The sequence below is a fragment of the Cervus elaphus genome, chromosome 20 (assembly GCF_910594005.1).
Source record: "Cervus elaphus chromosome 20, mCerEla1.1, whole genome shotgun sequence".
Classification (NCBI taxonomy): Eukaryota; Metazoa; Chordata; class Mammalia; order Artiodactyla; family Cervidae; genus Cervus; species Cervus elaphus.
The window spans coordinates 92,056,763-92,080,792 of NC_057834.1; the positions used below are offsets into that span (position 1 = coordinate 92,056,763).

General features: G+C 37.6%; 1 protein-coding gene across 4 annotated transcripts in view; it reads right to left on the minus strand.

Moving 5' to 3' along the window:
* Positions 1-24,030, minus strand: part of LOC122677090 (serine/threonine-protein kinase TNNI3K) — a 355,674-nt gene that overhangs the window by 273,322 nt on the left and 58,322 nt on the right. For all 4 annotated transcript variants that reach the window (XM_043876893.1, XM_043876895.1, XM_043876894.1 and 1 more), the window contains one exon: positions 5,961-6,071. In XM_043876893.1, coding sequence (XP_043732828.1) covers positions 5,961-6,071 — 111 coding nt within the window. The remainder of the gene's footprint in view (positions 1-5,960; positions 6,072-24,030) is intronic.

The following is a 24,030-nucleotide window of genomic DNA, read 5'->3' on the forward strand; positions in this document are numbered from 1 at the left end:
TTTTGTGCCTTATGGCTGTAAGCCCTGTTTTAGCAATATATACAAGAGTCATCATCTGATACGAACAGCCAACTCATTGGAAAAGTCCCTGATTCTGGGAAAGATTGAGGACAGAAGGAGAAGAGGGCATCAGAGGATGAGATGGCTGGATGGCATCACTGATGCAATGGACATGAACTTAGGCCAACTTTGGGAGATGGTGAGGGTCAGGGAGGCCTGGTGTGCTGCAGTCCATACAGTCACCAAGAGTCAGAAAACTGAGCAACTGAACAACAAGAGTCATAAGGGAGTAACTGTCTTTTTATTTACAAAATCAGGGATTTGAAGTCAGATAACCAGGCTTGAGTCCTATTCATCTCATTTATTTATTATCTGCATGATCCTGTGGAAGTCACTTAACTTCTGCAATCCTCAGTTTCCTCACTGGTAAGCTGAGTCTAAGGATAGCTACCTCAAGAGAACCAAATGACAAATATATGCGAATGATAAAACATGTTAGCCAATAGTTCTCAATTTCCATGCTTGAGAGAGCATGCCCTCTGGACTCAAAGAGGAGAAAAGGGTTTAATGCTTGTTTATTGATTGCTGACAGGATCTTAGTCTTATATAAAGCAGCACATGCATATGTACTGATAGATGGATAAATCACTCAGGGAGAAGTAGTGAAACCCAGGACAACCAATATTTGCCTGCTTTTCAAAGCACAGTAAATCTAAATCTGAGTCTCAAATTGCAGTCAGCATGTCTCAGAATCTGCAGCACATGTTCTCCTCTGTTATTGAAGGAGACAGCTGCTTAGTCAATGTAAATTTTATTGCAAAATTGTTTAATAGAATTCACAATTATGGGAGAACCAAAACACTTGAGACAGTAATGGAGGGTCTGAATTTGATATGTGTAGACAGAGAGGGCTATGAGACAGCATCAGTCATTGTTTCACAGAAAAAAAGGTGGGCAATAAAGGAAAGCAACTGTTAATGAAAGGAAACCCCCACCGATCCACTGCCACCATGCCTGATAACCAAGAATAAAAACTAGTAACTAAAACTAATGCATATTCCACTCCTACTATATATATTTTATTCTCTTACACTCAAATAAATTTTATGCATCATTTGATACCCACTTTATCTATTGAAACTCTCCATCCCCCTAATTACTGTGAGGTTACAATATGCTTGTTTCCCTCATAACACTCCAACCAATCGTTCTTTGCTTCCTCAAAGGCTGTTCAGTAATTCCTAAAGTCTCTGTAGATGTTCTCTTAGGCTTAGTTATTGGCCACATTTCAGCTACTGATATGCCTGCAAATATCACATATAATTTCCAAAAACTTACATTAAGTCCCAAATTCTTCACTGCGTACTAAATGTATATTTTTAAATTATTAACGAATTTTTCCTCTTGAAAATCTGGGTATTCTCAGCAAATCTACATGTTTGGAGATGAATAGTTTTTCCTCAGAATTGAATCCTCTACCAAGTTTGTCTTCATCTACTTAATCATCATATTATTACTCTGGAAACAATATAAAATGCTAAGGCCAAAGAAATCCTCTTCAACACATTATTTATCATGCATCCAATCACTCTCTTGCTCAAAAAGACTTAATGTCTTCTCATTTCCTATTGGAAAACAATCATGTTTGTTGTAAGTATCTTGAAGAGTGGGAATTTATGTGTTCTATTCATCTCTTTATCTACCATACCATCTGGTCTTGCATATAGTACATCATGAACTGTGTTTGCTTATTGAATTAAATTAAACTCCTTGGACTCCCATTTTCAGTTTCCTTAATCTGGTCCATTCCTGTCATGTATGTATGTGATAGTTGGACTGTGAAGAAAGCTGAGTGCCGAAAAATTGATGTTTTTGAACTGTGGTGTTGGAGAAGACTCTTGAGAGTCCCTTGGACTGCAAGGAGATCCAACCAGTCCACCCTAAAGGAGATCACTCCTGGGTGTTCTTTGGAAGGACTGATGCTGAAGCTGAAACTCCAATACTTTGGCCACATCATGTGAAGAGCTGACTCATTGGCAAAGACCCTGATGCTGGGAGGGATTGGGGGCAGGAGGAGAAGAGGACAACAGAGGGTGAGATGGCTGGATGGCATCACCGACTCGATGGACTTGAGTTTGAGTAAACTCCGGGAGTTGGTAATGGACAGGGAGGCCTGGCATGCGGCGAATCATGGGGTCGCAAAGAGTTGGGCACGATTGAGCGACTGAACTGAACTGAACTGAACAGAACACCCAGTTTTACTTAAAGGGACTCTTCACAATCTGTTTCATGCTATCATTCTAATTACTCTCCCCTATATGTACTTGACTCATTTTTTTTCATAGTTTTAGACATAATTCCTCTTCCTTTCTCTGTCCAGTTCTACCACTTTTCAGCCTGATTTTAAACCACTTCTCAAAAACCCTTCCCCAAATCTTCTGATCACACAGACCACAGCCTTGTCTAACTCAATGAAACTAAGCCATGCTGTGTGGGGCCACCCAAGACGGACGGGTCATGGTGGAGAGGTCTGCCAGAATGCGGTCCACTGGACAAGGGAATGGCAAACCACTTCAGTATTCTTGCCTTGAGAACCCCGTGAACTAAGGAGATCCAACCAGTCCATCCTAAAGGAGATCAGTCCTGGGTGTTCATTGGAAGGACTGATGCTGAAGCTGAAACTCCAATACTTTGGCCACTTCATGTGAAGAGTTGACTCATTGGCAAAGACCCTGATGCTGGGAGGGATTGGGGGCAGGAGGAGAAGGGGACGACAGAGGATGAGATGGTTGGATGGCATCACCGACTTGATGGACACGAGTTTGAGTAAACTCTGGGAGTTGGTGATGGACAGGGAGGCCTGGCGTGCTGCGATTCACGGGGTTGCAAAGAGTTGGACATGACTGAGTGACTGAACTGAACTGAACTGAATATCAAACATGCTCTGATCTTTGACTCTTTCCTTTCCTATACATAAGATTATATTGTTATTTTACTTTTGAATTCTTTATATCAATTTTCCATTTTCTATGTTCAGCTATGATTTAAAGTCTTTAGGGGGAGAAACTATGTCTTATTTCTTGTATCATTCCCATATTCTAACAAAAGACTATGGAAAAAGTAGAGGCTGTAAAATATTTGTTAAATGAATGAATGAATGAATATAAAATCAGTACTGCAATTACTAACTTTGAAAGAAATAATTCAAAGAAAAAATCTTTATTTTGAATATGATGCTTTCAGGTTTTTTTTAACACAATTTTCCTATAAGATCTGTAACTAAATTAGTCCAGCAGATAAGAGAATAAAGATTAATGTATATACATCTTATTATGACAGTATTCATGATTGACTATAAAAGTCATTAAATATTACACCAGAGCTAATGAAGGAAGTTGGAAAACTCATGGAGAATTGCACAACAGGAGTAGATGCCTATTTGGAGTCATTTTAGTAAAATTTGCCCTATGGCTGGCAGAATCAATATAATTCTTACTTCCTACTATGATTTACAAAGCAAGAAAACAGTTATTTGAATAGGAGACAAAGACACCAAACACGTAACCATCTTTCTTTTGACCCTGTTATAATTCTATCACTCACAAATGTAATCAGTTCAGTGCTAAACAAAAAGGATTTTGTTTTGCAAAATGTTTCCTGGCATTAAGAGGTTGAATGTATTTTACTGGGACTTAATGTCTACCTCATCAATTCTTCTACCCAGATTTCTGTATATTTACCTTCCATTTAGTTTATCACTGATCTCAGTCAGTTTCTTTTTTGGATAATATTTATATTTAAGTGATTGTAATGGGATTTCTCTTCTCCTAATAAGTAATATAAATTCAATTATATTTATAATGAATATCATCAAAAAGCTTTATATTCTGGGAAATGAGATAATCTATTTTCAGGGAAATACAGTAAGGAGTCGAAATGTCAACACAAAGGAAATTATTTTACTCCCAATGAGATATGTTAATATTTATTGAATGAAGAGCCCTTTGAATTGACACTGTTAAGAGAGATGACATACACCTATTTTACAGGTTTTATGTGTGATTTTACATGCAGCTCTATTTGTTCACAATTGTGTCTGTGTGTTAGTGAGGAAGGTACACCTTAAATTGCAAAATGATTTAAAGAGAGAAATAGATAACAATTTAATAATGAAGACACAAGACTGCTCATTTATTACAATGTTGAGTTTATATGGGTTTCCCTTGTGGCTACACTGGTAAAGAATCTGCCTGCAATGTGGGAGACCTGGGTTTGATCCCTGGGTTGAGAAGATCCCCTGGAGAAGGGAAAGGCTATCCACTCCAGTATTCTGGCCTGGAGAATTCCATGCACAGTCCATGGGGTTGCAAAGAGTCAGACAGGACTGAATGACTTTCACTTTCAGTCTGGGCTTCCCTCATAGCTCAGTTGGTAAAGAATCTGCCTGCAGTGCAGGAGACCCGAGTTTGATCCCTGGGTCGAGAGGATTCCCTGAAGAAGGAAATGGCAACTCACTCCAGTATTCTTGCCTGGAGAATCCCATGGACAGAGGAGCCTGCAGTCCATGGGGTTGCAAAGAGTCAGACACGTTATATGTAGGTACCACAATTAATAGCATGTGAAAAGCATGGGAGTTTGAGTAAAATGACCAGGATCCCAAACATGGCCTTTTTTCCTCCATGGCTTTGTAATCTGTAAAGATAGTTACTGTATAACAGCCTTGGTTTTATATCTATTAAACGGCAGTGATGATAAAAAACTATTTCATGAGGATTTCTGCAGTAAATTAAATAATGCAAATTAAAGTGTCTCTCACATATAAAATGATATTTCAACAATTAAATTTTAGATAAGAGCCAGAGTCCCTTCTATGGCCTTTAAAACACTTTGCAATCTTATTTGCAACCGTCACCTGACCTCATGTCCATCACTCTACTTCCAGCTCATATATACTAAAGACTTTGGCTTACTTGAGCCCTTCAAATATACTTAGCTATCTCTGCCTCAGGGCTTTGCAGGTACTATTACATATATTAATCATAGCTTTACTATATAGCTTGTTTAAAATGGTGCCTATTTCTTCATTCTGTTTTCATTTTACCTCATTTTATTATTTTTCTTATATTCACAACTGACATTATACAATAATTTTTTCTTTATTGCTTGTTTTGGTCTCTAAAACTAAATTCCAAAATATTTCCTGTCTTACTTGTTACAGTCACCTCAGCCACTAGAACAATATCTGGTGTACAATAGATGCTTAATAAATCAAATAATGCATGAGTGAATGAATTACAGAATAATTTTTCAGAGTCCTTACCTTGAGTGAAGCAATCTGCAAAGTCTTTTATATGAATCATCTAATTGAGTCACTATTATGGGCCTATCATTTCTATTTTATAATGAGGAAAACAGATGTTTGAAGGTACAGTAACTTCCTTGAGGTAAATATAGCAAGTGGTGCAACAGTTGCCTGACTCCAATATCTGTTTCTGATTACTGCGATATGCAGCTACTTAGTTGCTCAGTCATGTCCAATTCTTTGCTGCTCTATGGACTGTGTCCCTGGAATTTTCCAGGCAAGAATACTGGAGTGGATTGCTATTTCCTTCTTTAGGGGATATTCTTGACCCAGGAATCAAACCTGCATCTCTGGTGCCTCCTGCTTGACAGGTGGATACTTTACCACTGCACCACCTGGGAAGTCTCACAATGCTATAGAGCCTCTATGTATCTAGCCATCTTTATATTAATATTTGATTATACTGTTACAAAACAGACTGAATTTACTATTAAAAGAACATCTATACAGCTTATTTTGGTCTCCCTCAAAATGTGTGGATTCATTAGCTAAAATTAAACCAACTCCTAGAATTTCAAAAGTCAGCATTTGAAAACAGTTAAAAACAAGATTCCAAACAGGCAGATTTGTTTTTGCAGGTGACCATGGTGTGACTTACCTCTAGGTTACCAGCAATTGTAGCAATATGCAGGGCAGTGAGGCCACCATACCCAACCTGCTGTATATCAGCTCCACTGTGAAGCAGAGAAGTGATCAATTCCGCACTATCCTGCAAGGAAACACATCTTTAGTGTTACTTTTCTCTTAATAGCAGGTCTGAACACTGTGCAACAGGATATATTGATTCCCTGACTGTCAGCCAGTTTAGGCACCCAAAGAAAACTTAAATGTGATTTCTAGCAACAGAGCACATGAAAAAGTAAAGAGCAGCTCTCAGATGGTTGAAATGTAGGAACAGATGATAGACTGTTCAGTTATAATCAATCTTCTACCACTTGACCATGAAAGACAGAAAGGACATTTACCTACAGTTAAGACACTTGCAAACTCAACTCAATCTTACTTGTAGGTCACTCCAATAAATACGCTTTTTCCAGCAACTGCACTATTGAACTGGCTGCAGTGGACCATTTCATGGTAGTTCAGTAATTGATTCTCCTCTAACACATATGTGTCATGGGCCTGATACATAATTAAAGCACGGTGTCATGGACTCTATATATAATCAATCAGTGGTGGTTTTCTTATTAATAACGTGACTCATTAAAATATCTTCACTCAGTGAAAATGTTTGAAGCACTGTTTGAGCATTTAAGTTAGAGTTATTTATGCAATGATCAAATTATTTTCTTCATACTATTATTTGCATTGTACTCCTCTCCATTGTCTTTGGAGAGACATGATACTTTTTAATAACATTAGTAGAAATGAACATTCATTGAATTTTTATTATGTAATTAACCTTTCATATGCACTAACATTTAAACTGGCATATGGCAAGACTTCAAAAATAGTTGCTGACAAAAAACACATTAAAAATAAAGTTTACCTAAATGATCTCAAGAAAAATTACTATAAACCTCATTTTATAAGTCAGAACTTTCAAAAGAGTAATGTGGAGTGTCACATATTCACAGAATTCCAGATCTGGAAGGGAATGTGAAGAAAGGGCTTCATGTTTACCTCACTTCCTCAAAGGGAGAATTCAAACCATAACTTTATAATACTTGGCCAACAACTGTCACACACCCAGTGGGAAGTAAGCCAAGTCTTCATGGGATAGGCCATTGCATTTATGCATACAATTTCAAATACTGTCAGTTAAGAAAATCCTCCCATTAGAAAACAAAGTCTGATTTCTTAATGCCGTCACACATTAGTGAAGGTCTGGAAGTCATAAAAATTAAAGGAAAAAAACCAACAACTTTGACAAATCTTTCACTGTTTACCTGCTCTAGAAAGAAAGTTAAATAAAAAATTCATCTGCCTTTACTATTCCATTGGCTCCTTCTGCTCAAATTACAGACTTAAGGTTTTTTCCACTCTAAAACAAAAACAAACCAAAAAACCCCATCATTTTTTCCACTGAAGTAAGCTAATTTTATCAATATCCTTTTTGTCTCCAAAAATCGAGTGATTTAGGAGTGTAGCCCCAAGCTATTTTCTCATTCTAACTGCCAGCTTTGGTTATTCTTACAGTCTGATAACTTCATTTTCAGTCCTGACTTCTGTGCTAAGTCCAAATTCCATATATCCTGACACCAACGCCATCTCAAATTAAAAACTCAAAAACTCTTGTGAAACCGTTCATAATTTTCCAAGTGTTTTCCAACTGTCATCTCCTAGCATTCCTTATTTACATCAAAGGCACTTTCTCATTCCAAATGACCTTGAGTCCCTCCAACTCAATCAGTTTCAGAATTCTGCTGGTTTTGACTCACTAGTACCTCTCACACTTTTTCTCTTTATTTCTAACATCACTGTTCATGGAAATAAGATGGAAATAAGCTTAGAGTATTTAAGGTCAGTGCTGAGTACAAGGTTAAAAAAATAAAAGAAGGAAAGAGTATTGTGCAAGATGAGATCAAAGGCATCTGATCTTGTAGGGTTTTGCAGGCCATTGTATTAGGTATTCAAATTTTTCCAAGTGTAATAGATAGCAGTAAAATGATATGTCACGGGTATAGTGAAGAACAGGAAAAGGCAGTTTCTGAGGTAGAAATAAAATGTTCTGTTTTTCAAATATTAAATTGGGATACTTACAATGCAGGGTTAAGATTGTGTTAGAATTAGGCTCCCTGGTTAGAATCCCAGCTCTGCTAATGACTATATAAACTAAGGCAAGTAACATAACCCATTTACACCCATTTCCTGCATGAATAGTCTCTGAGATAAATGGGAGAGATATCACCTTAAAACATGTTTCCTTGCAGATGAACAAATATCTAAATGTAAGAAGATGAAGGTGGCATTTTTAAGCATAAAATAATCTCTTTAATAGAGAGAACACAAGCAAATGAAAGCGTGAGGAAAACAATATTGTAAGAAAATGACAAATTGGACAAAGAATATTCACAACATGTAAAACTGACAAGTGGTTTGTATATTTAATATATGAAAAACTCATATAAATCAGTAAAAAGATGGATATTCTTTAATTCAATGAATATTTATTAAGGGATATATACCTTATGACAAGTATCATACTAGGCTAAATTAAAATAAATTATATGAAAATCATTGAGCATATGAAATATTTATCTATTGGGCAGATTCTTGTAAACACACATTCATCTTTGTCTCACCTGACTTTGTATGTACTCTTATTTAGCTGGAATTTGTGAATTTTAAGAGAAAGTATGTTATGATTCCTTCAGAACAGGCAAATAGTGAAGTTAAAACTTAAAAGTAATAAATCACCCTTTCATATCTCAGTTGGATTTCTCAAGCTGACCTCTGATTGATCCAAGTATATTTTTGTTAAATATTATAAAAATAGAACCCCAATTCTATCAAGTTACACTAAAATGTAATAAAATAATCATTGCTACTTTTACATCATTTTCTATGAGCTAAGTACCAAGTAAAATGTTTAATCTACACCTCTTTGAAACTTCACAATTTACCTATAAGAAAAATATTATTATCCTTACTTTACAGGGATAAAGAATTGATGCTTTTGAAATGTGGTGTTGGAGAAGACTCTTTTGAGTCCCTTGGACTGCAAGATCAGTCAATCCTAAAGGAAATCAGTCTTGAATATTCACTGGAAGGACTGGTGCTGAAGCTGAAACTCCACTACTTTGGTCACCTGATGTGAAGAAATGACTCATTAGAAAAGACACTGATGCTGGGAAAGACTGAAGGCAGGCGGAGAAAGGGATGACAGAGGATGAGATGGTTAGATGGCATCACCAACTTGATGGACCTGAGTTTGAGCAAGCTCCAGGAGTTGGTGAATGGACAAGGAGGCCTGGCGTGCTGCAGTCCATGGGGTCGCAAAGAGTCCAACACAAATGAATGACTGAACTGAATTGAACTACTTTATAGTTGATGACAGTCAGGCTCAAGAATTTAAAGTTCTTGCAGAACCAGAAATACTTTGTAAGTGTTGAAGCTAAATACAAACTCAGGTCTGTTTGAGTTCAAAGTCCACGCTTCACTTTTGACCATCCATAGTGTTTTCACTGATTTTTCCTTGGTTTCAATCTCAAGGAAAAAATTGAGAGGATTTACTTTTATTGCATTTTGTTGTATTTAACTGACACATGCCAAACATTTCTCCCCTACTCTATAGGAATATTGTTTCCTGATGGAATAATTTAAAAATTCAGCAATTTGGTGCACATCTCCTGGAAAGAAAATCCATAGAAAATAAAAGCATTAGGCAAATTTTAAATATTATAAAGCTGACCTCACTTCCTGCTTGTATTCTGTAATATATAAAAAAGTGTCTGAGCGTAAGTGTTTTAAAAGAAAGACTCAAGATGTGGTTTGGGAATATTATTCTGGGGAACTGACAGGCTTTCCCTTAGGTTTTCCCTTTCAGCCAAATTTACATCATTATTATTTAGTGGGATACACAGAAGCATTCTAAAGTGTGTGATAAATAAGCCTGTGTAACACTTTCATGTGTGAAACACTTGTGATTTTTAAACAAAGGAAAATCCTTGTGTGAAAGAGTGAGGCTTGGACAGAAAAATCAGTCCAGCAATCTAGTTGAAAAAACAGAATAGACCTTTGAAGATTTATGTAAACTGATGAAAATTTTTTATAGTGGTAGCAACTTCAACATTTTCCTATGCACAAAACTCGAATACAGGATCTACTATCTTGCCCTTTATTAACCCTACAATTATTATAGATAAATCCAGAAAATGTAGGTATTAGTAAAAGAGAGCTCAGATTCTCTATTACCAAATTACATAAATTAAAAATACAAACATACACACACACACACACGTGGGTTTTTGCCAAATCTATTCCATAATAAAAATTCAAGTGGGATTGTTTAATATCTAAATTTTACTTTTTTCTGATTATGGAAATATGTCCTCTGGTGTGTGCATGCTGAGTTACTTCAGTTGTGCTGACTCTTTGTGACCCTATGGACTGTGGCCCACCTGGCATCTCTGTACTAGAATTCTCCAGGCAAGAATACTGGAGTGGGTTGTCATTTCCTTCTCTAGGGGATCTTCCCAACCAGGGATAGAACTCGTGTCTCTTACTTCTCCTGCATTGGCATGTGGGTTCTTTACCACTAGCGCCACCTGGGAAGCCCCATTTCCTCTGGAAGTTTTATTAATAAAATATAGTAAGCATTAATTTACAATCTTTCCATTTGGATGTGAAATCGATATTCCTTCCCCTCATATCTGGGTGGATTGTGACCAAAAGAGTATGGCAGAAGTGAGCTACATTTCTTCCAAGGCCAGGTCACAGAAAACCATATAGCTTCCTCCTTGTTTTCTGGAAAATTTGCTCTTGAAGCTCTGAGCTACCATTTAAGAAGTCTAACTTGAGGCAGCCATGCTGTACAGAATCCAAGGCCACATGAGAAGGTACAAAACATATAGGTTCTCCAATCTAATGACCCACCTAAGGTCAGCCTTATGGTCATCCCAGCCCAGGCACCGGACATGTGAAATCTCCAGAGGCTTCCAATTCATCAGTTGATGGAGTAACTCCTAGTCATTCATGTCTTTTCAGCTAAGGCCCACACATGGTGGAGCAGCATAAAGCCATGGCCACTATAACGTGTCTGAATTTCTGAAATGATCATTGAATGATGAAAATGAGTTTGGGGTAGTTTGTTATGCCTCAATAGATAACCGAAGTATCTCTCAGTAGAAAATGTAGAAAATAAAGGAACAAAAAATTTAATAACCTGCATCCTACCATATAGGCTTCCTCGGTGACTCATGGTAAAGAATCCACCTGTCAGTGCAGGAGACATGGGTCTGGTTCCTGGGTCAAGAAGATCCTCTGGAGAAAGAACTGGCACCCCATGCCAGTGTTCTTGCCTGGGAAATCCCATGGACAGAGGAGCCTGGTGGGCCACAGTCAATGGGGTCACAAAAGAGCTGGACACAACTCACCAACTAAGCAGCAACAAACCTACCATATAATCACTATCACTATTTATGTGTATTTATTTATTTTTATTTATTTATGTATTTATTTATTTTCTTTCATTCTTTTTCCTATGTATGTACCTCCATAAAACTAAATAGAGCACAGACTAGTGCAGCAAACAAACCTGTGCTTGCATACTGAAGGCCACTTCCAGCATTTCTTTACCTCTTGAACTCTGGATAAATTTTTTCCTGTAAAATGAAGTTAATAACAGTACAAATCTCATAGAGTTGTGTGGATTAAATCAAATAATGTAATAAATTTATCATAATGTTTGAAACATAATTTTTATTATCAATTATTAGGTACACAATTGGACTCATATTACATATAGAGGTAAGTAATCTCTTTTTCATTTAATATAAAATCAGGAGCATTTTTCCATGCCTGGCAGATGCAGAGATGTACCACTCAGATCCCCCTTCAAGAAGATTGTGCCAGAAGATTGTGGCAGCCTCCCTCAGCTAGCTCCTTCAGGATTCTCTGCAGCATTTGAGCTGAGATTATGATTTTTTCAAGGTGGCCCCAAGTCAATGGCTGAGAAAGGTGGGAGTAAAAGAGCCTAGCCATTTCCACTTAATGAGACACTCCTAGGCCTAAGTTTTCTCTGGAGATTCCACTGGGCTGGTAGAGATTCCAGAAAGCCTGCACTATGGTCTGACAGCACCTCCAGACCAATCCTACCTTCTTTTTCCTCTTAAAGTGTCACTTCCTCATAAATTTCTTGTACTTCTAGATCATTTTCAGGTCTGCTACCCAAGAACTAAACTGACATACCATAACATAGAATGTTTTCTTTTAATGTGCATTTAAATCAAAACCCAGAGAACGCAATGGCACCCCACTCCAGTCCTCTTGCCTGGAAAATCCCATGGACGGAGGAGCCTGATAGGCTGCAGTCCATGGGGTCGCACTGAGTTGGACACGACTGAGCGACTTTATTTTCACTTTTCACTTTCATGCATTGGAGAAGGAAATGGCAACCCACTCCAGTGTTCTTGCCTGGAGAATCCCAGGGATGGTGGAGCCTGGTGGGCTGCCGTCTATGGGGTCACACAGAGTTGGACACGACTGAAGCGACTTAGCAGCAGCAGCAGCAAATCAAAACCAATCTGGAATTTAAACTTAGGTCTCCTGGCTGAATACTATACTTTTCTCAGCAAGATAGGTTACTGTCCACTGCCAAGCACGTTTCTACCAGAAAAATTTGCCTTTCATGTGCAAGCCATGACCCTGTGCTTTTCACAGAAAAGGAATCTAATATCTCTTGTATCTATCTTATGTAATTGCAATGAGTACAAAATGGTAGAAGTATATAGAAATGTTAGTAAATACCATATCCTTACAAGTATAAGTTTATATATTCATATTAATGTACTGACCCCAAGACTGACCTAATTCTATAATAACTGCTCATGAAAGTTCATACTTTCATGGCTTTTGTTGAAATACTTCTGAATACATCTTCACAAAAGATATGAATTATTAAACGTTCCAGTGTGATGAAAATACATCACAGTTCAAAAGCATCAATTCTTCAGTCCTCAGCTTTCTTTATAGTCCAACTCTCACATCCATACATGACTACGGGAAAAACCATAACTTTGACCAGACAGACCTCTGTTGGTAAAGTAATGTCGCTGCTCTTTAATATGCTGTCTAGGTTGGTCAGAGCTCTTCTTCCAAGGAGCAAGCGTCTTAATTTCATGGCTGCAGTCACCATTTGCATTTTGGAGCCCCCGAAAATAAGTATCTCACTGTTTCCATTGTTTCCCCATCTATTTGCCATGAAGTGAGGGGACTGGATGCCATGATCTTAGTTTTCTGAATGTTGAATTTTAAGCCAGCTTTTTCACTCTCCTCTTTCAACTTTCATGAAGAGGTTCTTTAGTTCTTCTTCACTTTCTGCTGTAAGGGTGGTATCATCTGAGTATCTGAGGTTATTGATACTTCTCCCGGCAATCTTGATTCCAGCTTGTGCTTCCTCCAGCCCAGCGTTTCTCATGATGTACTCTGCATATACGTTAAATAAGCAGGGTGACAGTATACAGCCTTGACGTACTCCTTTCCCAATTTGGAACCAGTCTGTTATTCCATGTCCACTTGTAACTGTTGCTTTTTGACCTGCATACAGATTTCTCAGGGGACAGACAAAATGTGGTCCAATGGAGAGGGAAGGAGGGCAAACCACTTCAGTATTTTTGCCTTGAGAACCCCATGAACAGTATGAATGACACAGTATGTCTCTAATAAATGTTTTTTGAAATAAAAGTTCAACAATAATAATTAGCTTTTATTAAATACTATGTACGAGGTATTTTGCTGCATGTCATACCACACATGGTTTTTCCTTTTTAAAGCTGTAAACCACTCAATGAAATCAGAAATTATATTTCCTCCATTTCAGAGATACAGAGGAAGAGGGCAATTTGTCTAAGATATACACTGTTAAGTCTCAGAACTGATATATTAACAAGAATAGTATAGCTTTTAAGCTGGCAGTATTTATTAAGGTACATTATTGCATAAATAAGTACCAAGCATTGTTTGTACTAATGTTGGAGTACCCATTAATTTCTAAAAAGTATTCATCAAGGATCTTTTACAGTTTGTATACATTGAGGAAAAAAACAAATAAAAAGACCAATGCTCTGCTAAGTCACTTCAGTCGTGCCCAACTCTTTGTGACCCTATGGACCGTAGCCTGCAAGGCTCCTCTGTCCACGGGATTCTCCAGGCAAGAATACTGGAGTGAGTTGCCATTCTCTTCTCCAGGGAATATTCCCAGCCCAGGGAGTGAACTCTTAAGTCTCCTGCATTGGCAGCTGGGTTCTTGACCACTAGTGCCACCTGTGAAGGCCCCAGCAGAGCCTTAGTACTCCTGAATGTGAGATGAGGAACCCCCCTCCCCGCAGATGGGAGGTGAGAAGGGAATCTCCACCTCCCCGGGTAGGACTCAAAGCCCAGGACAGTCTGCAGGCCACGCAGGTGACAGAGATCCAGCGGCTGCTCCCTCCCTACTGTTTAAATGACGGCCTGGGGAGTCTGACCTTCCAGCCCCCAGGTTTCTGAGGCTCAATCATAGTCCCTTAGACATTAATCATTCTCCTCTCTCACAGATAAAATATTTTTCCTACTGATCCTGGGCAGGAAGTTCTCCCAGAAATGATGTGTGTTCTAAGGTGATTCCTTTCAATCTTCCCATTTCAGAGAAAGATTTCTCCATCCAGGGTTCCAGCCTGTATCCCAGGCACTTCTCATGATGTGCCTGATACTCAGATGACTTGGAAGTCATGTGATTCACCCTTAACACTGCGCAGAGAGAGAAACTGAGGTTCCGGGGGGAGATAGGCAAGACCCAGAGGCACGAGCTGTCAAAGCCAGACCCAAGTCTAGATGTCTGTCCAGCTGCCTGTCCTGGCAGACAAAGGGCAACCATGTCTTTTTAATGCTCCCAATACCACACCTCCGAAGCCCCCAGATAGTGTTAAAAGACTAGGCTTTCAGGATATTCTTCTTCTGTGCTATGTCATCCTAGCAGATTACCTAGCTCCCTGACCAGCAACCTCTGTAATACCTTGTTGGAAATGCAGAATCTCAAGCTGCAAGCCAGACCTACTGAATCAGAATCTGATTTTAACAAGATCCCCATTGGGTTTATATATACATTAAAATTTGAGGAAAACTGAAAAAAAAAAAAAAAAGACCAATGCTCAAAGTTCACATGTGAAATATACAAATTAATAATTATAAGAGCTCTGATTAAAAAAAAAAAGAAATGTGAATTTGTAACTGAAACCCCAAAGAGAGTAGAGTAACATCTGTTTGAGAAAACTCAAGAAGGCTCAATTTTCTTGGTTTTAAACAAATAACAACAATAAAAACACAAGTATGAAAGTACATCATCTACAGAATGGAGTAATCTAAAACAGTGTTTTTCAAACTTTAGCTTGCAAACCTGTTATGTGGGATTTTCCTTTTCTTTAAAAAAAAAAAAAGCACATTCTGGTTGAATAGGGAGTAAGAGTCTTCATTCCCCAAAATTTCTCATTTGAGGCATATGCAGCTGATTCTCTGACCATAATTTGAGTTGCAAGACTTGAACTATAATCCTCAACATGTAGCCTTAGACTGCTTGCATCAAAACTGCCTTAACTCTTTGCTAAGGAAAATTATATTCTCAGCCTATATTAGATGTACCAAATTAGATCATTGTGATGTGGAGAGGGAAATATTAATTTTAAACCTGCAGTTACCCCCATTAAATTTGAAAGCCATTAATTTTGGAAGTTCAGAGAATGCAAGAAAAGAGTCTGGAAACTGCAATCAGCAAAATGGTGAACGAAGGGATCTTGAACATCTAATTTAGGAGTTTGAATTTTATTATACAGACAATGGGTGGCCATCAGATCTAATCCTTTGAATCTATTTGTCCCTTCCACTATATAATCACAAGGGATTTGATTTAGGTCATACTTGAATAGTCTAGTGGTTTTCCCTACTTTCTTCAATTTCAGTCTGAATTTGGCAATAAGGAGTTCATGATCTGAGCCACCACAGTCAGCTCCCAGTCTTGTTTTTGCTGACTGTATAGAGCTTCTCCATATTTGGCTGCAAAGAATATAATCAATCTGATTTTGGTACTGACCATCCAGTGATGTCCATGTGTAGAGTCTTCTCTTGTGTTGTTGGAAGAGGGTGTTTGCTATGACCAGTGTGTTCTCTTGGCAAAACTCTGTTAGCCTTTGCCCTGCTTTGTTTTGTACTCCAAGGCCAAATTTGCCTGTTACTCCAGGTATCTCTTGAACTCCTACTTTTGCATTCAAGTCCCCTGTGATGCAAAGGACATCTTTTTTGGGTGTTAGTTCTAGAAGGTCTTGTAGGTCTTCATAGAACCATTCAGCTTCTTCAGCATTACTTTTGGGGCACAGACTTGGATTACTGTGATATTGAATGGTTTGCCTTGGAAAGGAACAGACATCATTATGTCATTTTTGAGATTGCACCGAAGTACTGCATTTTGGACTCTTTTGTTAACTATGAGGGCTAGTCCACTTCTTCTAAGGGATTCTTGCCCACAGTAGGAGATATAATCATCATCTAAATTAAATTCACCCATTCCAGACCATTTTAGTACACTGATTCCTAAAATGTCAATGTTCACTCTTGCCATCTCCTGCTTGACCACTTCTAATTTACCTTGATTCATGGACCTAACATTCTAGGTTCACTTGAGATAATTTTAGAGGCAATCTAAAAATATATGTGATCATGATAGTATAACCTGTATGGATTTTCCCTATTGACAGGTCAAATGTATAAAATGGAACAAAATATAAGACACAACTGTTCTCAGGCAATAAAGAACATGAAGAAAGAACTTGGGAGATGGGAAAGATACAAAGTAAGCCTCCACAATATTCCATGATCTCCCTGGTTTTCTGCCTGTAACAGAAAAGAAGGTAGAAAGGTAGATTTACTGAGTTGAGAATAAAGATCAGATTTCCAGGATTATGGGTTTCCCAGGTGACTCAGTGGTAAAGAATCCACATACCAATGCAGGAGCCACAGGAGACCCGGGTTCAATCCTTGGGTTGGGAGAATCCCCTGGAGGATGAAATCACAACTTGCTTCAGTATTCTTGCCTGGAAAATCCCAAGGATAGAGGAGCCTGGTGGGGTACAGTCCATAAGGTTGCAGAGTTGGACATGACTGAATATGAGTGAATGAGTTCATAGATTATAAAATGGCTGTAATTTGAGGAACAGGGAAATTGAACATAAAAAGAAGTTACGCAGAGAGAGGACTGTAGAAGTCTGCATGGAGATTCAATATAGGTTCTTTAGTTGGGCTTCAGAAGCACAGAGAAAGACTCTAGGATGTAGGAATGATCACTTGATTTATGGCCAAAAGGTGAATGGTAAGCAAATAAGAGGTTATGGTAGTGCTAGGAGATTTTAGAGTTTCAGTCAGTCAGAAGGGTGAGACATTATCGAGTATCTTGGGCATTCAGGTGAGATACTACAAATCCAGCCCTTAGAAATAAGAACCATAAGCATAGGTCGTTCTCAAATTATCCACCAACATAAACTAACTGCCAGAAACAAAACAAACTCAACATCTTTAGGGGAAGATGGCATAATGAAAATTTCTTGCATCAATACACATGTCTAACATGCAATAAAAATTGGTACATAAGGAAAACAAAAAATGTAATATGTAGTCAACAGAAAAAGCATTCAATAGAACAAACACTGCAATAATCTAGGTATTAGAAACAATATACAAGGCATTTAAAACAGCCATTAATGACAAGCTCAAGAATTTAAATGAAAATATGGAAACATACTTCCCAAATGGGGAAAGGAGTACATCAAGGTTGTATATTGTCACCCTGCTTATTTAACTTATATGCAGAGTACATCATGCAAAATGCCAAGCCGGATGAAGCACAAGCTGGAATCAAGATTACTGGGAGAAATATCAATAACCTCAGATATGCAGAAAGCGAAGAAGAACTAAAGAGCCTCTTGATGAATGTGAAAGAGGAGTGTGAAAAAGTTGGCTTAAAACTCAACATTCAGAAAACTAAGATCATGGCATCCAGTCCCCTCACTTCATGGCAAATAGATGGGGAAACAATGGAAACAGTGAGATACTTATTTTGGGGGGCTCCCAAATCACTGCAGATGGTGACTGCAGCCATGAAATTAAAAGACGCTTACTCCTTAGAAGAAGAGCTATGACCAACCTAGACAGCATATTAAAAAGCAGTGACATTACTTTACCAACAGAGGTCTGTCTGGTCAAAGTTATGGTTTTTCCAGTAGTCATGTACAGATGTGAGAGTTGGACTATAAATAAAGCTGAGCGCTGAAGAATTGATGCTTTTGAACTGTGGTGTCGGAGAAGACTCTTGAGAGTCCCTTGGACTGCAAAGAGATCCAACCAAGTCAATCCTAAAGGAAATCAGTCCTGAATACTCATTGGAAGGGCTGATGCTGAAGCCAAACCTCCAATACAATACTTGGCCATATGATGCAAAGAACCGACTGATTGGAAAAGACCCTGGTACTGGGAAAGATTAAAGGTGGGAGGAGAAGGGGATGCCAGAGGATGAAATGGTTGGATGGCATCACTGACGTGATAGACGTGAGTTTGAGTAGGCTCTGGGAGTTGGTGATGGACAGGGAAGCTTGTCGTGCTGTAGTCCATGGGGTCGCAATGAGTCAAACATGATTGAGCACTAAACTGAACTGAACTGATGGAAACATAAATGAACAGAATTGTAGTAACCATAGCAGAGAATTTGAAATCATATTTTAACACTAAGTGGAAATTCTGGAACTGAAAATTACATCTGAAATGAATAATTCTTAGTAGATTAATATCAGATGGAAGATGGCAAATACATGGTATTAAAACTTGAATTCAAATAAACATCAATAATCAAATTTTGAAAACAACGAGAAAGAGGATTGAAAAACTGAATGGAGACTTGGTAATCTTTGGAAGTTTATCAAACAATCTAACACAAATGTTTGAGAAAATAGTGGTCAAAATTTCTAAATTTGATGATAGCAAACTTAACATATTTAAGAAATTAAGCCATCATAAAGCATTGTACAGAGGAAATCATACACAAGATTATTATAACCTACCTACTCAAAACTAAAGGTATTTTCTCTTCTTTTACCTTCTTAAAAGATATTAAAGCTTAATGGGAAAATTCTAACAACATATTGGAGACTATACATGTATAGATGTAAGACATATAGCAAAAGTAGTATAAAGAATGACGATAACATGGAACTATATCATTGAAAGGGTCTTATATTTAGAGTAAATTAGGCCAATATTAGGGCTTCCTTGGTAGCTCAGCTGATAAAGAATCTGCCTGTTATGCAGGAGATACTGGTTTCATTCCTGGGTCATGAAGATCCCCTGGAAAATGGATAGGCTACCCATTCCAGTATTCATAGGCTTCCACGGTGGCTCAGACAGTAAAGAATCTGACTGTAATGCATAAGACCTGGGATCAATCCCTGGGTTGGGAAGATCCCCTGGAGGAGGGCATGGCAACCCACTCCAGTATTCTTGCCTGGAGAATCCCCATGGACAGAGAAGTCTGGTGGCCCACAGTCCATGGGATCGCAAAGAGTCAGACTTGACTGAGTGACTAAGCACAGCACAGGCCAATATTAAGAGAAAGTACTTGTGATACATTAAGGATCCACAGTGTAATCACTGGAGTCCTCAGTTAAAAAGTAATGCATATTATTTTTTTTTCTTTAAATGGCACTGTTAAGAACATGAAAAAGCAAGCCATAGAACAGGAGAAACTTTTTGCAAAATGTATATCCAACACAGAATCTGTATCCAGGATATATAAAAGTCTCTTACAAGTCAAGAAAACAATAAACCAAATATAAAAATTGGAAAAAAATAACTGAACAGACACTGTACCTAAAAACCTTTTGGTGACAAGCACATGAAAATCTTTTCAACTTCATTAGTCACTGGGGAAATTCAAAATATTCATAATGAGATAATAAACATCTAATAGAATGGCTAAAACAAAAAAAAAATATTTACCATACCAAATGTTGATAAAAATGTGGAACAACTAGAATTCTAATACATGGCTGATGGAAATGGAAAATGATACAGCCAGTTTGGTAAGGAGTTTGACATCTTATTAAAATTAAACATGCACTTAACTATGTGTGAATATGCTCAGTCACTCGGTAATGTCCAATTCTTTGGGACCCTATGGACTGAAGCTTGCCATGCTCCTCTGTCCATGGGATTCTCCAGTCAAGAATACTGGAGTGGTTGTCATTTCCTCCTCTAGGGGATCTTCCTGACCCAGGGATCAAACCCGAGTCTCTCGAGTCTCCTGCACTGGCAGGCAGATTCTCTACCACTGAGCCATCGTGGAAGCCTATGTATATGACCCAGGAATTTCACTAATAGGTATTGCAGCAAGAGAAATAAAAACATATGTTCAAACAAATATTTGTATATGAATGTTAATAGCAGGTTTATTTATAATAGTCAAAATCTAAAAACAATTTTCAGTAAATCCTTCAACAGGTGGATTGTTAAACTGTGGTATATCCTTATAAGGGAATACAACTTTCCATTAAAAGAAATGAATTACTGAACACACAACAATAGCATTATAATAAACCATACACAAAATAAAATAAACTGAATGGACTGCATTCATATAAAATCCTAAAAAGGGGGAAACTATAGGGGTAGAAAAGGCATCAGTGGTTTCCAGAGGCCATGTGACATGGAGGAAGGAATTAACTGCATAAAGGTATGAGGGAACTTTTGTGTATGACAGAAAAGTCCTATAACATGATAACAATGATGTACACGAATATATACAAAAGTCATCAACTTTTACATTTAAAATTGAAATGTTGTGAAGTAATTAGTCTCCAACTAATAAAAAAAAAATTGTGAGTTTTATTGTGCATAAATTATAACTCAATAAATCTGATTCCTTCAAAAAAAACAACCAAGCAAAAACAAAGAAAGAAAAGTATGGCATATAACTATTCACATGGCTTTTAAAAGCTAATCATCTTCTCGTTCTTACTAATGAAAGCAGACATGCCCTCACTGGTGAAGAATACTTAGCTCTGAGGCAGGCCCAGCATTGGAGGATGTATAATTGGATGTGGCCAATAAAATGATTTGAAAATTAAATTATTCTTTTCGTGAGTATTAAGAATAAAACAAATTTCAATTGTAACATTTCTAAAATTCAAAAGAACCACATAAAAATTATTGTTTTGTATGCATCAAAAATACTCAGATCAAGAAAGGCAAGGCAAATCAGAGAAACTCCTTCAGACTACAAGAGATTACAAAGACAAGAAAACAAGAAACATATGATTCTGGACAGAATGCTAATCAAAAAAAAATTAATAGCTATAAACGACAGTATTGGAATAGCTGACCAGATTTGAATTTGGAGTATAGATTAGATAAAGAGTAAAGTGTCAATTTACATTTTCTGATTTTGATAACTGTACTGTGATTATGTAAGTGAATTTCCTTTTCCTTTGGAAATAAAGATATCAATAGACTTTAGTAGCTATGGGAAATGTTGTCTTCAATTTATTTTCAAATGATTCAGAAAAAGAACAGACTGATGATAGAGATGGGACAAAACGTAAACAATTCACCTGGAAAAAGTGTTTCTTGCAATAGTCTAGAAGTCATTTTATTTAAAATAATAGTAAAATAGAATCAAAAATTATATGGGGGAAGAAAACTACAGCCCCAAATGAATCAGAGGCCTACTGCAGTAGTTTAGGGAAGATATAATTAGAACTACATTTAACACAACATTAGTATGAATGACTAATTTATATTGTTTCCATGTTTACAGTGGAATGAAATTTCATTTGTTTTTACCTTTGTTAAAAAATAAGTAATCATGCATTCTATTATGGCTTCTTAAAAATTTTTGCCTACCTGTGTCCTAAGATAATAAATTTGTTTAAATTTGTTATTGAAAAGTTGTAGTCCATATATCCTTTGGTAAAATATAAGAAAACAGAAAAACTAGAGCAAAGGAAACTCTAAAAATGGAAATTTAGGTTTCACAAACAGAGGTGGAAGAAATATATTTTCTTAAGATTGTAGTACTAAATCATTCAGAAACCGTTTGTGTGGTTGTGTCATGCTGTCTTAGGAAAATGAACTGATATAGAAAGACTCTCCCAGACAGTCAGATTCAGGGTTGCACAATACTGACTTGACTGTCCATCACCAGCTTCCTATTCCTTGGATCACTTCTACTGTCACACCCTGCCATTTAGCAGAAAAGCTGGCATCAGACACTGTTTCCAATACCCTGAACTCAGTCTCCATTCAAGTTCTGGAAGATGATTCAGTTCAGTTCAGTTCAGTTGCTCAGTCGTGACCAACTCTTTGTGACCCCATGAACCGCAGCATGCCAGGCCTCCCTGTCCATCACCAGCTGCCAGAGTCTACCTAAACCCATGTCCATTGAGTCAATGATGCCATCCAACTATCTCATCCTCTGTCGTCCCCTTCTCCTCCTGCCTTCAATCTTTCCCAACATCAGGGTCTTTTCAAATGAGTCAGGTGGCCAAAATACTGGAGTTTCAGCTTGAACATCAGTCCTTCCAATGAACACCCAGGACCGATTTCCCTTAGGATGGACTGGTTGGATCTCCTTGCAGTCCAAGGGACTATCAAGAGTCTTCTCCAACACCACAGTTCAAAAGCATCATTTCTTCGGTGCTCAGCCCTCTTTATAATCCAACTCTCACATCCATACATGACCACTGGAAAAACCATAGCCTTGACTAGACGGACCTTTGTTGACAAAGTAATGTCTCTGCTTTTTCATATGCTGTCTGTGTTGGTCATAACTTTCCTTCCAAGGAGTAAGTGTCTTTTAATTTCATGGCTGCAATCACCATCTGCAGTGATTTTGGTGTTAAAGACAACTTAGCACTTACTGACACTCTCTTCCAGAATGAATTCGACAAATTGACTAAGCATTGACTGGGCTTGAAAAAGGATGAGGATTAGAACATTTGCATGACAAATCACAAGAATATATGTGAGTGTGAATCATGGGAATATCAGCTCTCTCCCCCCACAACCTTTGAGATAAACTCTCTAAAGGTTGGGGAAGGGTTGCAAAGCAAAGTGAAAATGATCCAGATACAAGCAAACAGCTGCCCCTTCCCCACCCGCTGCCCCAGCCACTACCACACCTGCACATACAAAACTGGAATAAAATCCTGTTACAGATTCATATGACATTGAGAAAGAACAATATATGCAATAAGAGCCAACTGTACTTGATACTAATCATTGGTTGTTCAATTGCTCAGTCATGTCCAACTCTTTGCGACCCCATGGACAGCAGCATGCCAGGCTTCTCCGTCTAGATATCCAACTTGAATTTTCAATTTCCTTTTCCATAAAATAAAGACTAACAGGAAACTCATTAAGTTATTATAATGTTAAAGAAATAATGTATATAAAACCTAGTGAGGTATTTAGTTTGTAATAAGTACAGAATAAGTAGAAGCTTACTACAATCAGAAAATGAGCTTTTATGTTTAATTTATATGTTGAATAAACTCATATTTATGACAGTCTCAAGGATCTATCCCAACATTGAGTATCCCAGCTTATCCATTCCACTTTTTTTTTAAAGGTACTGAAATTATGTTGAAACCCAGGTCTACTGCAAAGGAAAAAAAAGAAAACAAAAAAACAACTGAAGCAAAAATATGATAAAAGAAAGAAACTAAAGGGAGCCCTAGAGATATTTTGTTTATCAGGAAAACACGCAGAAAAATGCAGCTTCAATGTGCTTCCTTCATCCTCAAATGCAGCTTCATCATCTATATTGAGGCAGCTTGGTCTCCTTGGAAGGAGCTCTGGCAAGAAAACCAGGCTGTTAGATCTTAAATTCTGGCTAACCACTAGATAACCATGTAACCCTGAGATAATAATAGTATTTATTCCCAGTGTTCTTGTGAGAATTAAATGAGATAAAGATGGAAAGCAATAAAGTGAATATG